The sequence below is a fragment of the Semicossyphus pulcher genome, unplaced genomic scaffold (genome assembly GCF_022749685.1).
Source record: "Semicossyphus pulcher isolate SPU_LCO1_2020_fin unplaced genomic scaffold, fSemPul1.0.p SCAF_11, whole genome shotgun sequence".
NCBI lineage: Eukaryota > Metazoa > Chordata > Actinopteri > Labriformes > Labridae > Semicossyphus > Semicossyphus pulcher.
Window position 1 is genome coordinate 20,928,132 of NW_027211615.1, and position 15,366 is coordinate 20,943,497.

Genomic DNA, 15,366 nt, shown 5'->3' on the forward strand with positions numbered 1-15,366 from the left:
GTTTGAATTCCAAAAATTCATTATTTCTGGCCTCTCAGATGTGAATATTTCCTTCCTTCCTTCCTTCCTTTTAATCTTGCACCTACCTTGATCTTAGTATTTTCATTCTTTCCTTCTTATGTACTGCAACTGCTGCAAATTAATTTACCTCAAGTAGCCAATCCCAGCTGTCACTGGGCTAGAGGTGGGGACACCCTGGCCTGACCGCCAGTCAATCACAGGGCCGATTTCCCATTGGTCAAATAACCCGCTTAAACCCGGCTTTTTTACTTAGGGGGAAAATTTACAATTCAGACCCATTCAAATGACTCTGCAGTAGACCCGGGTAATTATCGCCTCGGCTCCGATCAGCATTGATGGGAACACAAAACCCATGTCAACACGCTAATCTCCTCCCCCTTTCCGGCGCGATGCTCCGTCTGTAACTTCTGCGTCATCTCAGCTACAAAATCCTCTCGTCTCCGTCCGAGCAGCGCTCGAACATCTTTCCAAATTTGTAATAAAGACCTAACCCACCGTAACATCTTCACTGTTTACTAACCCTGTTTCGGGCACGTTTGTGACATCAGACGGTGACACAGCAAAAAAGAGACTCACAGGAGTATACTTTACTGGCAATGGGAAAAGAGACAATCTCACTGGGAGGAGAGAACCCACGTATGCACAGGGAGAGCATGCAAACTCCACACAGAAAGGCCCTCGTGTTCGAACTCGGAACCTTCTAGCTGTGAGGCGACAGTGCTTGCTTGGGTTATGATCATATTAAATATGTCGTGTCATGAGGATGTTTCATTGCTGTCCGGCTTTTTAATGATCAAAATCCAAATCATTGCTAGTTGCAAAACCTTCTAAAAAATGACCTGTCTGTATTAGATGTAACATGAAAATATCTTCCTTAATGAATCTAAATGTATCTTTGTTCCTGCTTCAGGAAACTGAATGTTCTGAAAAGAGGCCTGATGCACCAAAAGACTCTGACTGGTAGTCTCTCTCCATGAAACACTGCTCCGCTGCTCCTCCAGCAGGACTGCCTTAATTTTGTTTTGAGGACCCGTCTCTGCCAATGTCTTGTGATCGGCAGTAAAATGGAGCTCTCTCCGTTCCTGTCCTGACTCACCCCTTCCTCCTATTACCCCCCCACACGCTCTCATCTTCTCCCTGCCTTTTCTTTGGTCACGCCTTTCAGCGCCGCTCACCGCCACATCCACATGAATTCCGCACTTCCTCTTTGAAGGGAGAGGAACCACAAACGGTAACACAAACCGTAACTCCCAGCTGTAATCGCTGCTCCAATTTCACTTGAGGACGGTGCATAGAGAGGAGACATTTCCTTCCGTTTCTGTCTGCTTACCTCACCTGTACCTCCCAACCTGTCTGTCATCATGGCACCGGCCCTCCTCGGGGCCCCTTCGGTCTTTCATCCATCCTGTCTGCATGTGCGTGTGGACGTACAGAACATGTTTGTGTGTGAGCGTGTTTGTCACGGGGGCTTCCCTGATGACCTTGTACACTGCGGCAGGGGGGTGATTAAGGATCAGGGCCAAAGACCATTTCCTTTTCCATGGGAAGATGAATGACCCTGTTTGAAAGTGGCTGCCTATGGCCTCGGGGCAATTAGAGTTTGCTGTGAGCCAGCAACCCTGGCTGCTCTGTGTACAAAGGCAGTCCTTGAGAGAAAGAGAAATACTCGGCACATAACCCATTCTGCTGGAACCAACACGGCACGCTGATGGTGAACAAATTAAATGCATTTCCAGTTTTTTTCCACCTTCCCAGCTGTTTTCCCTGCTGCTCTGCTCGCCCACCCTCATTCCATTTCTTTATAAAAACCTGGAAAGGAAAAATGTGCTGACTCCAGGAGGCGGCTGAGAGAGGCCCACAGAGGGTGCTCATTTTGAAATATCAATATTTGATCTGGGAAATCATTTAGCGTGTGGCTTTGGCCTTACAAGTTGATTCTGGAGCTCATTTTCGTCGTAATTTATCCTCCGTGTTGAAGGAGAAGGTTGACAGAGGGACTCCCAGGCTTTTTGCACGACTCGTGTTTGCTTTCATCTTTCAACAATGTCGTCTTTAATGATGATTAAACATCACGCGCAAGTGCTTTATTAGAATCACCACCTTCTGTTGTTTTTAACACACCTCTCGGCTGCCGTTTTTTATTCCTCACATTTGTCTGATAAAGCATCTTATCTGTCACAGAGCGGGGAGCGTGAGCAAAAAGAGTTGTGGCAGCCTATTGATAGGGATATGGCCTAGCGCCATTGATTCCCCTTGTAATACAAGCCTCTCCCTTGTCAGCCTGTCAAAGCCCAGATCGGACATGATAACGCGCGCATCAGACAGCCGTCAATAGAAAGGCGAAGCTTCCGCCGCGGAGATGACTATCTTATTTTGGTTCGACGGCTGGTGGAGTGGAGGAATGGGAATTAGCGAGATAGCGAGAAAGAGGAGATGGGAGTTGGAGTCAGACTGACCTCTGATGTCTGTCGCTTTCAGGGCCATTTCTCAAGCTGAGAAATAGTCTGCTCCGCGCTGTATCCCCGTCTAACATGTGTGAAAAATATATATGTGTCCACCTTAGGTAAGGAGAAGTTGCTTTGAATCGTGTGCCTTTGATTCGCCCTTGCCTCGACGGCGTCACTTTGATCTCAGCACATGCAACCACGTTGGATATCCATGGCAACTGACTGCCAGGATGAGGCGCTCGAGGAAAATTGATTTGTTTGGGGTTTATTCCCTTCAGTGCAAAAAAAAATAAAAATCAGCTTTGCCATTGGGCACTCTGGCATTGTAAATAAACCAAATTGGGTTTGAGAGCGGGGTTATAATGTGGATCTATAACGCTGTGTCTTCCCTTAGCCTCAAAAGGCTTCTCGGTGTTTCCTCCACCCTGTGGGCACAAATACATGTGAAGGTCATTTGTTATGATAAGACCGCGGTGCGTTCAGGAGCGACCTCCAGCCCCGCCCCTCCCTGGTGATATGACTCAGTGTGTTGTACTTAAGCATGTATGCTGAGCCCCCCCCCCCCCCCCGCCTCTCTAAGATACAGCACTGTTGGCGCTCATATTTCATGTCATGTTTGTAACCCGGGGGCCACGGCTGCTTTTTAGCCTTTACACTGCTTCTACTGACCCAGGGGAGAACTACAGACAGTGGTCGAGTACATTATGTCTTTCTTTTTCCCCCTGCCGAGCACAAGCCGCTGCTTTGATGTGCCCGATCAAATCACCATCAGGCTCAGCAGAATATTCGACAGCGTACACAGCCGCAGCCGCAGCAGCTGCTCCTGTTACCGTCCATGTTTCTGATGAGTTTCATCCCAAGATGAAACCATCTCTGTCAGATCAGTGTGACGCTTCCATGATGGCTGTCAGCACTAATATACATTACGGAAAAGGTGATCATTAGTTGTAGTTTAGGTATATTTTAGCATTGTTCGTTTAGCTTTTCAGAGTACAGCCTGCTGACGTCGTTGTGCAGCTCTCCCGAGTGGGGGACATATGCTTCTTGTGGAAAGTAGTCATGTTTTAGCGCGTGGATCTTCTGAGTTCAGCCACGTTTATTATTAGTCATGAGGCGTAAAGAGAGGGTGTGAATGCTCTCGCTCCTGCAGGCACATTATTAGAAATGCCTCAGTAGTTTGAAGCACAAAAATACATGAATTTTAATTTGCAATAACGAACAAACACTGGAAAGAAAATGCATCATGCCTTTTTCATTCCTGTTTTTTTGCTTGTTGTTTGAACCAGGCCGACTGTGCTTAGCTAGGAAGCCTAAAAAAAGTGTATTGAATAGTGGATTTTATTTGGCTGTGGAAGGAATCTGTCAGACACCGGTTGCATTTATCTGCTCGATGTAGCGGAGCGCGGCCGCCTGCAGTGCCACCGCTGCTTCTCCTAATATGGCTAGAAGGGAGCGGGGCTGCGAGTTTTTATTTGTCGCTGGCTTTTTATGAGACATCTCCTGGCCATGTGACCAGAGTGTTATGAAAAGCATCTATTACATTAGCACACTGAAAGAGCTATTGGTCACTTTAATTGTTCCGCCTGTCCATACTGACCCTGAAGACATCCTCTTCCTAATCTGATTTCAATGTAGCTGCTGAGGGACAAAACTTGTGTGTAAAAATGGATTCTTAAAGGGCCAGGTCGCCCCTTTTTCAACCTCAGTCCTATCATGCTGTTATGAGGAGCTAATGCCATTATGGTAGAAAAAATGCAATGTCACTCTGTGCCTTTGGAGGACGCTATCCGCTTCTCCAACGGGCCCTGGAAAACCTCTGCGTTTGACGCCAGGGAGCTCGCTAAGCTACACTTCCTCAAAATTGGACGCCTGCCTCTGATGTCTCAAAATCGTCAGGTTTGCCTGCAGCGAAACGGTAGTATTTCACTCCAGCGTCTCTCGCTGGGCCGCTCCTTTCAGAGGGAGGGGCGCAATGCACTCTGGGTGTTGTAGGAATGTAGAACAGGCGAAACCACGAGCTGTTTCTGTAGCTGTACAACTTTCTCCACAGCTATGGCGCCAATTTCAAATATTATTGCTTCTATCGACTACAGAGAACACCAGCTTTGACTGAGAGTGGCGTTTTCCAAGGGCGAATTGCTCCTTCAAGTTCCCTTTAAACTAATATGAGGTTTCAGCTACCTAAATATGTCAGAATAATGTGTGTACCTTCCAAGAGTAAGCTCTAAAGTGTCCGCACACAGCGGCTCCTCGCTGAGCCACGGCAAAGGGCTGGAGATAGAGACACAAAGAGGTAATTTTCCAACACATTGTCTACACTGGCCCTGTAGGAATTGCAGCACGTTAGCAGAGCAGCAGCAGCTTCAGTCCTCCATCAGTGTCTACAAAAAGCTGCATTCAGGCGCAGTATATTGTGTAGGTGACCTGACTTTTACCAGCACTGGATTTTGCTTCTGGTTGCAGGATTAGTAGAGACAAGGAGAAAGATTACAGCCAAACCCGAAGCCCCAAAATGTTCTCGGTATAATATGCATGAAGTGTTTTTACAACACTTAAAAAACCGAGCTCAAAGTTTTGAATAAAAGAAGTGTTGGTTTCAGAGGCTTCAGCTTTATTGTTAATCAATCCTGCAGCCTCTTTGCTCACTCTGAGGTCAGGCCTGACTGGTGATGTAGCATGCTCTCCATTCAGCTGCTGAGGTAATTGCCGCTCCGCCTGTTAATGGTCTCTGCATCGCTGCCGGCTGATTCACAGTCGTCCGTCCAGACTTCCTGATTAAACACCGCAGAAGCTTCGTCGAGACATCTTTGCACATTCTCCACTTTTGTCCGCGTCGGCGCCATCAGTTGTGAAACTAAAAGCTGCGTTTTTTTTTTTGAGCCCGGTCTCTCACGGAGGCTGTCTATCTTCATCGATCCTGCGTGTGATCCTTTTAGTTGATGTGCTGAAGTGGTCAGAGGTAAATGCTGTTTTAATGAAGTCTGGTTATTGATTCAGCTCGGGTGTTTGTTGGTGGAGTTTGAGGCGGGGTAATCAGGATAATCATGCATGATGCACATGGCGTGGAAGATTTTATGTTCTGAAATCATCGTGCGTGATGGAGAAAGCACGCACATATTAAAGCTTCACACATAACAACAGCCTGTAAATCCAGCCGCCCAGGCTCTCTAAAAAAATGACGATTTGTTGAGAATAATTACACCAAAAAAGAAATCACTTTGCTGCCAAAATATATCCCACTCTATGTTATGGAGATTTAGACAGAGAATTGGATTTCCCCAGCTGTGAAATCAGTTTTTGTAGTCCCGCTGGCCAACCGCATCATTCTGCCATACTCCCATCAGTGCACACACATGCAGCAGATGCCTTTTCCGCTCCACGAGCTCTCTTTGCATTTACAGCATCCAGCCCTCATGCTATATGTTATTATCGACGTCTCTGGTCGACTCGCGGGAAAGACTGTAAGCTCCGCGTGTCACTTCATCGCTTCTGCATTAGACCCAAATGCGGAAAAATGGCACCCATAAGCCCTTCATGAGAAGCACTTCAGCTTGAACCGTTGTGACTGGCGGAGATGCATCATATGTTTATCAAATTGAATCAGGCGGCACATCTAGTGGATCTACAAATGTCAAACATCACACTTCAAAAGCCCTCTTCAATTTCTCCGAGTGGAATCAAAGTCGCCGGGATGAGAGGGTCTCTCACTCGAAGTCACAGATGATTTTCAATCAAGTGCCGAGTGAATATATTGACTGTGAGTGTGTCCTTCTACCATTTAAATGCAACCTTTACAGTACACGAGGTGAGGCAGCCGGTCCTCCTCTTTCATGTGGAGAGGCTCAGAGATGAAGTGCTTAATGATTTTTTTCAGCGGGAAAGTTCTGCAGTGCTGTGCAGGGTTTCGGCCTCGCTGAGCCGAGAGAGCACAGAGGATATAAACATTTTTAATGAGGCTTACCTTGGGGTTAAGAGCCGTGCCATTTTACCCTTATTGTATTGACTAACTGAGCGCACACCTTCTTATATAGTAAACACAGTCATAGCAAAGTCAGTCCTTGTGGGAACAGCACCTGAGCTCCTTGCAGACATTTTATTTGTGCATTTGCCGATTTTATCTGTTGAAGTTCCCTTTAAGGGGCAGATTACTATTTGATTCTGCATGTTTACATGTAACCTGCAAAAACAGCCTGCATGATGAGTCGGGTTCGATTCCAACCCTGGCCCCTTGCTGCATGTCATCCCCTCTCTCTTTCCTGCAACTATCTTCAGCTTCACTCTCAAATGAAGCAAAAAAGGCCAGAAATTAACTTTAAAGAAAATAAAACTAAAAGCTAAGGATGCCAACAGGGCTAAAGTGCTTGACAATAGCGTTAGCAAGCATGGGATATTAGCCTGCTAGCTAGCTCACAAAAATCTAAGGAATTCACTAAGAATGACGTGCAGCCCATAAATTGCGCATCATTTGCCCCCGCTGTCTGCTCCGTCTCAAGGTCTGATTCACAAAGCAAATCGCGCTGATGATATTCAAGCGCAAACGCGCCCATAAAGTTTCGCAGATCCGTGCAGTTTGCTCTTGTTTTGTGCTGCGCCGTGCTGCGCTCTCAGGCATCAGTTGAGCGCACACTGACGGATCGCAACTCCACGCACAGATGGACGATGAGCAAGGAGAGGAGAGGGCAGCTCTTTTAAAAGTTTATCGTACAGTCCAGACTCGACAGGTGTTTACTACTTTCTGTAACGCAGCTTCATGTTTTAAACGAGCTGCTCGACAATATGATAATCGCCGTCCTGCGTAACGGCCCCAGACCGTAAATGGACTCTACTTATATAGCACTTTTCTAGTCTTTGCGACCACTCAGAGCTGCTTTTACACTACATATCACATTCACCCATTCACACACTGATGGGTGATTCATGCCCGTTGGCTATGCCACCGGGAGCAATTTGGGGTTCAGTGTCTTGCCCAAGGACACTTCAACATGTAGCCTGAGGGAGCTGGGGATCGAACTTCCGACCTTCTGATTGAAAGACGACCGACTCTACCACTGAGCCACAGCCGCCCCACAACTGTGGAGTTGTCGTCATGATCACTGGAAACTGAGCGTGACAGCCCTTCTTATAACACTGCGCCACAGTTACCACCAGCTCTCTGCAGCACTGGCGTTTTTGCCAGGAGGTTCATTTGCATAGGAAAGGGCCAGATTTGCCCCAAATGTCTGCATGATGACTCATTTAAACACACACAAACGGCACCGGAGCACAGAGATGCTGTTTGCTCTGCGTGCGCTTCGAGAATCAAGTCTTTTTGTGTCATTTGCACAGGTTTAGCGGGCGCAAAAGCCGCGCAATCCTTTAGCGAACTCCCCCCAAAGTGTTTCATTGGAGGCAGAATACGCCCCCCGAGTAGAGGATGGGTCGCCAATAGTTTTCCAGGAAATGACTTACTGTAGATAATCATTAAGGACACATACAAAAACAAGATTTACACACTGAAGTACGTTTTGGCAGGAGGAGGAGGCGCTGCTGTGGAACAGTGACGAGCTGGAAAAAATTAGAGTGATCCATTTTATCTCCACGGCTTCATTAATGACCACTTAGAGCGTGAGGGCCGTTCTGGTTTGAGCTTGAACCGGCAACACCACGGTTAATAAATTAACTCCTCCTTAAATAATTAAACATAAAGTAACATCCATTTTAAAGGAACACATCTGGAGCACGATGAAGGAGTACTTATTTGAAGGCCTGTGGGGGTACATCAGACAAATTAAGGTCAGGAACTAGCTCCATAACAAATGTTCTCATCATTATTTTATACAGTATAAAATTCTGCAGCCCATTTTAGCCCAGAGTCTCAAAGTGCGCGTTAACAGTGAAAGCTAAACGCCGAGTTTTGTCTCTCTTAATTAATTTCTGCTGCATTGATAGTGTGAGCATTAAAACATGTAGGGAGGCCGCCGGTCTGATGATTGCAGCACTTTTCCGAAGGGTTTTCTCCTCTCTTGCAGCACACCCCACTACATGAGGGAATATTATAAAACGAACGAGAAGCTAATTCCTACAGGCTGATCCGAACATGAGAAGGATCCCCTCTGCAAGTTCGTCATATCTCATTACAGCGCGTCATGCGTTATTCAACGGATTTTATTTTCTTTTCGCATAAGAAATGAACGAGATTACAAATTTATAACAGTGCTCTTCAGAAGACGGAACAAGATGTCTTCTGATATCTCTGTCTGCGCGCTGTGTGTCTGCAGCCTTCGTGTAGATCCAGAGATTTACACGGGATTAAGTAACCTTACCCTCGTCTTAGTCTGACGTAGATTTATTTCTTCTTTTCGCACAGAGAGATTTGAGTCTCATTTGGTTTTAGTCACACTGTGGATGGAATGTATCTTCCTCCTTTGATGTTTGGGGTTGGGGAATCAGCCCACTGTTGCCCCGGTTACTTGCATGCATGTAAACACGCTAAATATGATGTAGATTTGCCCCGTGTTGCGTCCATGTTTTTGGGTAAGCATCTTGGGTGCTAATTGAGACATGAGACAAAATCTACATAATGAAGTGCATCCCCGAAAAGAGGGATAAGCTGAGGATGCATATGCTTTGTTAGCAGATTAATCTGTGGTGCTCCAAAATGTTTATATAATGTATTAAAAAAAATCGCACGCTTGCTTAAATAATAGCAGATCCTCTTTTCGGTTAAATGTATTTACAGCATGTAGATTGATGTGTGAGGCTCTGCTAAGCCGCCGAGTCCGAGGCGGAGACAATATTTGCTGTGTGTGCCGAGACGCTGTCGGCGTCAGCTGCAGAGAAATGCGGCATGAACGGGCGAGAGAAAAGGCAGTGTTTTCAGTGGCTGCTGGGTTATGGTGCGATGGTCTGGGGCTGAAATTGCTGGAACAGACTTTGAAGTGGCTCCGGCTTTTTTCATCTCCCTCACTGTGTCCCTGCCTCCCACATCTGCCGCCATCATAATAACAAGCAATAACCCTCTTTCAGCAATAACCAAGACTTTTACGCCCGTAATGTGGCTTCAATAAATAGTCATGTTTACCAAGGGGCCATATTTTACAGCAATTTAGTTTAGAGCCTCCCCTCCCTGCCTCCTCGTGCTGGAGTACAGTACATAATGTGGCGCATTATGCACGCCAGCACAAACACGCATTAACACATTATCAAATGTAGCGACACAGAAAACAGCACAGAGCCTCCTGCATAATCACAGCGCACATTAGGAGAAAAGCTTTGAAAAATGGAGTTTTTCGCTGTGAGGTTTGGTACGAATTCATGTCGAACGCCAGCGTGTGCGCGCGTATGCAGAGGATGGAGGTAGACAGCTTTCTCCGGGCCCTGTTGAAAGCGGCAGCGCAAGCATGGGGGCGCGTTTCATTAGTCTGTCAAACTCAATGATATTTAGAGCCCCACACCCTCGGCCAGGACTGGAAAACTCAATCAGCGCTCTGATTTCATAACCCTGCTCGGTGACAGGGTTTATTTTATCGCCCCGCTGATTCATTCTAATAAACGCCGGCTGCCCAGCGCACCGTCGCTGAAATACAACCCCCCCCTCCCCTCCCTCTGTCCTCCGTGGGTCGACCCGAAAAAAGGGAATGGGTGGAAGGGGGGGAGGAGGGGATAAATCAGAATTGTGCGAACTGGAAGGTGCAGATAATCCATCGCTGGTCCGGGTGTAGCTTGCAAGTCTGCCGCCCCATCCCTCCCTCCCTCCGCACCCTTTAGCACAAATCAGAAGCCGGGACAGTGTTGATCTGTGAGGGCTTGGTGGGGCCATTGATTGTGGACGACAGAGGAGGAGAGGGGCGATAAATAATCGGAGGCAGAGTGCGGAGGGTGAAGGAAAACAATTATCTGCGGAGGTGGAAAGCACATAAAGTGAAGAATGATAAACACTGTGAAATATGATTGACTCCAAGTGATATATGGAAGCCGAAGGACAGGCGGAGAGGTCTGTGTGTGCCGAGATATCCTTGGATGGAGCGGCTGCGGGCAGTATAGCTGAGGACTCACTCTCCTGCAGCAGGCCTCGCTTCATTCTCCTGTGCATGTGTCTCTTTTTCTCCGCAGACGACCGATGACATTGTCTCGTCGGCCGAGTGCTCCAGCGACGACGAGGACCTGGAAGAGTGCGACTCCGGACATGCAGGTGGGATGGGTGTGTCGAGTTGTGCTTGCTCTGAACCTGGTCTATTTCTCCTTCTCTTTTCTTTGATTTGCTACCGAGGAGCCTCTCCTCTTAGCATCATGTCCCATGGGAGCTTCAAGTGTAACTTCAAAAAAAAAGCCCTCTGAAAAGTAGCCACTGTGAGAAATATACACTAGTGTGAGGGGTTCTCAGTGTATATCTAAAGTTTAAAGAACTCTTTGGAGATGGATGAAAGCAGTAAGAATCTCTACATCCTTAGCATGCCCTCTGCAGGAAGTTTAACTATAACAAGTAAACGCTCACATCTTATAGTCAGCTGCTCATACCTTTCATCTCAAAGACAAGTTACACTTAGCTATGGGGCCACTGGCTGCAGACATGACGAAGCGTTGATACTAATTTTGTTCTCTCAGCATTCAGTCGAGAGCAAAACTTTACTCAACAAAGTACGAAATTAGTATCAAGCCCCATGTCGCCCGCACTGATGCTTCAAAATGTATCTGTCCTGTACATGGTTGATTTCCTCTTGCTGTGCGTGTGTGTGCGTCTCTCTTGACAGAGGATACATTTTGAGATTCTTTCGAGAACAAAGATGCTTTCAGCATAGATACTGTGATATGTAGCAGACTAACTGCAACAGAGCCTCTTCCTCCCTTCTTCTTCTTCTCTTGTTTGTACCTCTGTTTCCTTCGTCGGAGGCTTGCCTTACCTGAAACATTCTAATAGAGAACAGATATCCTCGAATTTCTGTGCGCATCGTCTCTCTTCCCTCCTCCCTTTACACACACACACACAGAGACATACTCAAACACACACACACACACACACGTATCACTTTGTGATAAGAATCAAAGTGATAAGACACCCAAACAGTGGAGTTTCAAAATAAAACCAGAGCTGGAAATAAAGGCGTAGATTCTTAAAAGGAGTGGTTATTTTGAGGCAACTTGGGTTTGGACGACTTCTGAACACGCAGCTGTCAATCACTCCTGTGCCCGGGAGCTGTTGGCATACATCCGAGCAGTTTGGAGCGAACCAGGAGAGCGTGAGCTCGACTGAAACCGGCTTAGTATGTGAAAGGCATCTCCCCTTAGGCACTCTGGAAATCATTAACGGCTCAGGCGATTTTAATGGCTTCACTGTCCTTCAGCGCGCCATCATAACGGACTAATTGATGCCGCGTTAATCTGGCTAAATATGGCTCAGCTTAGCACCGAGCATATGTCCACTTTTCACTGTTAATAATAAGCCGAAATTAAACAATGCAGCGCCCTTTGTTATCGCTGCTCGGAGAGCCAAACAGACAATCAGGCATTTCTATATTTCTCTGGGAAATGAGCTCTTTCTGCGTACGTCAGGAGATATCCCGCTCCTAATTCTACCTTTTTCTTCCAATCGGTGCAGGAACTCATTTACTCTGAAGCCTTATCGCACTGTATTAGCGTTTGTTTCTTTAAAATTACGGCCACATTTAGGTCCCTGTGCTTATGGCTTTCTGATGTTGAGAGAAAGCCATTTCCCCCGTACGTCCGTGCGGCGTTTAGCCTCTTTATCTAGAAGCTCGAGTCGCTTTCTTCAGCCCGAGATAATTGGAATTGAACTGGCGAATTTTCACAGCTTTTATTTTTTTATATGTTTTCATTAAAACAAAAAACTCAAACCCAAGTGTTCTCAAAAGTGAGAGTGCAACAAAGTGTAGTGAAAGTTTGACATGGTACCCTCCCCTCATATAGTGGCAACATAAGTAGTCATACACACTCATACATAACCGCACATTTCACCATGTGGACACAGAAATTCATACCCTCATTCCTGCCCCGCTTCCAGTCGTATGAACAGTTGCATGACATGGTGTTGGTTTCTTTTTCTGTTGCATTCTGTTTTTTTTTTTCTCCTGTGATGCACATATGAACATCTCTCCTCTGTATCGATTTGGACCCAGCTGCTGGGTTGCTTAAGATTTGAGCGTTTTTTTTGTTTGGGCTTTTCCTTTTGGGGGTGGCTGGGGGGGGGGGGGGCGGGTGGAGTGCGGTGGTTTGTTGTGGTTCAGGGTTTTTGTTTTCCTTTGGTTTGTTTTCTTTTCTTTGGTGTCCTCCTCATCATCCGTCGTCCATCCTCCAAGCAAGGATAGAGCCACTCCTCCCGTTTTTGCCTCATCTTGTGCCGCATGAACTTTTGGTGGTTGGAAAATTCAAAGTTCACCTCCTCATCATGTTTTTTTTTTTTTTGTGCCACATGGCTTCTAAAGAAACATCCCCCCCCCCCATTTTTCGATACAACATAGGGAAATGAACGGCAACAAAATCTTTTCTTGCCATCATCCTTTTTTTGGCCTTGTGCAGGCAACCCCATTCTGTCTCAAGAAAGTTGTGTGTGAAAGAATGACTCCCTGTCTCCCCCTCTGAGCGTTAACCCCCGCCCCCCCATCCCTCCCCTCCCCCCGTCCATCCCGACTCACCCACCTTCTTTCTTTTAGCCTTTCTGCATATACATGTCTGTTTGAATGCAGATGGCATAAAAAGACTTTTATTGCCACAAAGTATATCTGTTTTTCTATTCTATCTGTTGCTCCAAGTAGAAGGCATTTGTGGCATGCACACTGTACTGGACTGTACCGCAGCTCTATAGACTAACTTATAATCCTCTCCCCCCAAACTCCCCCGCTTCTGCATGGATATGATTGGCATCCATTTTGTGTGCTGCTTCTTCTCCACCCATAAGTCTCAGGCTAACCCCCAGCTGGCTTCTACTACATGTCAGTGTGCGTGTGTGTGTGTGTGTGTGTGTGTGCAGCGGTGGTCCTGCGCCGCTGCAGCAGCAGCAGCAGCAGCAGCTCCTCCCTCCGAGGCGTCTCGTGTTTGTGCTTGTGCCTGCTGTCTGTGTCTGTGCTCTGTCTGTGTCTGCCAAACAGCCTGTCTGTCTGCTGTACGTGCTCGTCTCGTGTTCCTGTTGTCCGTGTGTTTAATGAAACTGTTAAACCTTACCTTTTCCCCTCCGTCCCCCGTGGGAGTTCCACAAGAGAGCACATGAGGAGTGTGCGCTGAGTAAGAACCTGCACATGTTTGCGTTACTCGAGTGATTAACTACATGCAGGGGTTCAATCTGAAAATCACCAATAAAAAACAAGCAAAGCTCCGTTTAGAGAACAAATAAGTCAATTTATGATTTAATTTCACAGTGATTAACTGATTAAAAGTGTGGCAGCTTCTCTTCGCCGTGTAATCAGAGCAATTTTGTGATTAATATGTAATTATATTTCAGTAATTGATGCAAATGATTTCGATAAACCCAAGTATAAATCAGATGTTTGGTTCGTACATACGGTGCCTTCACGTTGCTTTAAATCCTATAAAACCTCATATTAGTCAGACCAACTGTTAATTATTATCTCAATGCAGATTCATAAGAGCTGCAGTTGAAAAGGCCGGCTTATCACAGGGTTAGCTCATGCACCAATGCAGGTGGACGTTTGACTTGTCACAGCAGAGAAAGCGTGGGTGTTACTAATAACATCAGTGATGGCTTTGCTCTGTTAGACGAGAGACGTGCACGATCAGGAGGCCCTGGAACACACAGCCATCATAAATGTTATTAGTTACACCTGTGTTTTTTCTTGCAGGAGGAATTCAATATGTGGCCACATGAAAGCAATACTGCAGCAGTGCTGCTGTAACAATAACATCAATGCCAGTAAAGTAGACAAACATCAAGTCCTTATACATTAAAGTGTTAATCTCGAAGATCTCAGTTTCGTTCTCTTTGGCGGCACCTGTTGCGATACCCAGAAAGTGTTGCATGTGTGACGTCCACGGTTGGCTCCGGTTGTAACTCTTGATTTTCCTCGCTGGCGGTCGCTTTCCTTTTTAGTTTGCCTTCATCTGAGCGTCGAGGTTGTTTCTTCCTCTTTGGATTTTCACTTATTGTTGAAGTTGTATCTGTAGTCATCGATCTTTTCTTTGTTTGTTCAGCCATAGTAGATTACTGTTTACTCGCAATGCTTATAGAGAGCGGAAAAGCAGCCGCTTAGCTCCGCCTACCCTCTCTGGCAGACCAACCACTGCTGGCTGATGGAAAACGCGTCACTAACTGGGCGCCGCTTGTGATTTTTACAGCGAAAGTCGCACCAGACACCCAGTCTGTAATACTGCAAAGTATAAAGGCTTTCATCAGTGGGCCATAGGCTCAATCACCATTGTGTTACCTCATTCGGTGATAGATAGAGACTTAACAGACATTTATTTAAATGAAAATCTTCGACATTATTAATTTAACTTAGAGCAGCAGTGCCACAATGATATGATAATAATAGCTAATTGCTAATTGTGGCAGTCCCACAGAAATGTATCAACCACTTGCGCTTCCCCTCAGCTGAATGCAGCATTGTTTTGGTTAATGTGTTGGAACCTTATTCTTTAGGTTTACTCTCCAAACAACCAACAGACCAGCTAGTGACTTCTAATGAACTGGTGAACAAAGTGAAGCATCAAGCAGCTTAAAGGTCAGCTGTTTCTCTCAGGAGTCAGAGTGGGAGGAGACCCAATCAGAGCTAAAATTAGAGCAAATCGGACTGAAGTTCATCAGGTGGAGAAAACTGACTCCAAATGAAAGCTAATGTTGCTGAAAGAACAGTTTGCTCACACATGTGCCATGTTAACTTTACAAGATGTCAGTGTTTTGTTTACAGTTTGTTGCCTCGCCCCCTAACAGACCAGGTTTAGGGATATTGGA

The 15,366-nt window shown here is 46.2% G+C and overlaps 1 protein-coding gene across 1 annotated transcript in view; it reads left to right on the forward strand.

The window, feature by feature from the left end:
- LOC138583747 (neurexin-3b) overlaps window positions 1-15,366 on the forward strand; it is a 255,381-nt gene that overhangs the window by 231,469 nt on the left and 8,546 nt on the right. Inside the window, exon 15 of the mRNA XM_069655717.1 lies at window positions 10,560-10,638. Coding sequence (XP_069511818.1) covers window positions 10,560-10,638 — 79 coding nt within the window. The remainder of the gene's footprint in view (window positions 1-10,559; window positions 10,639-15,366) is intronic.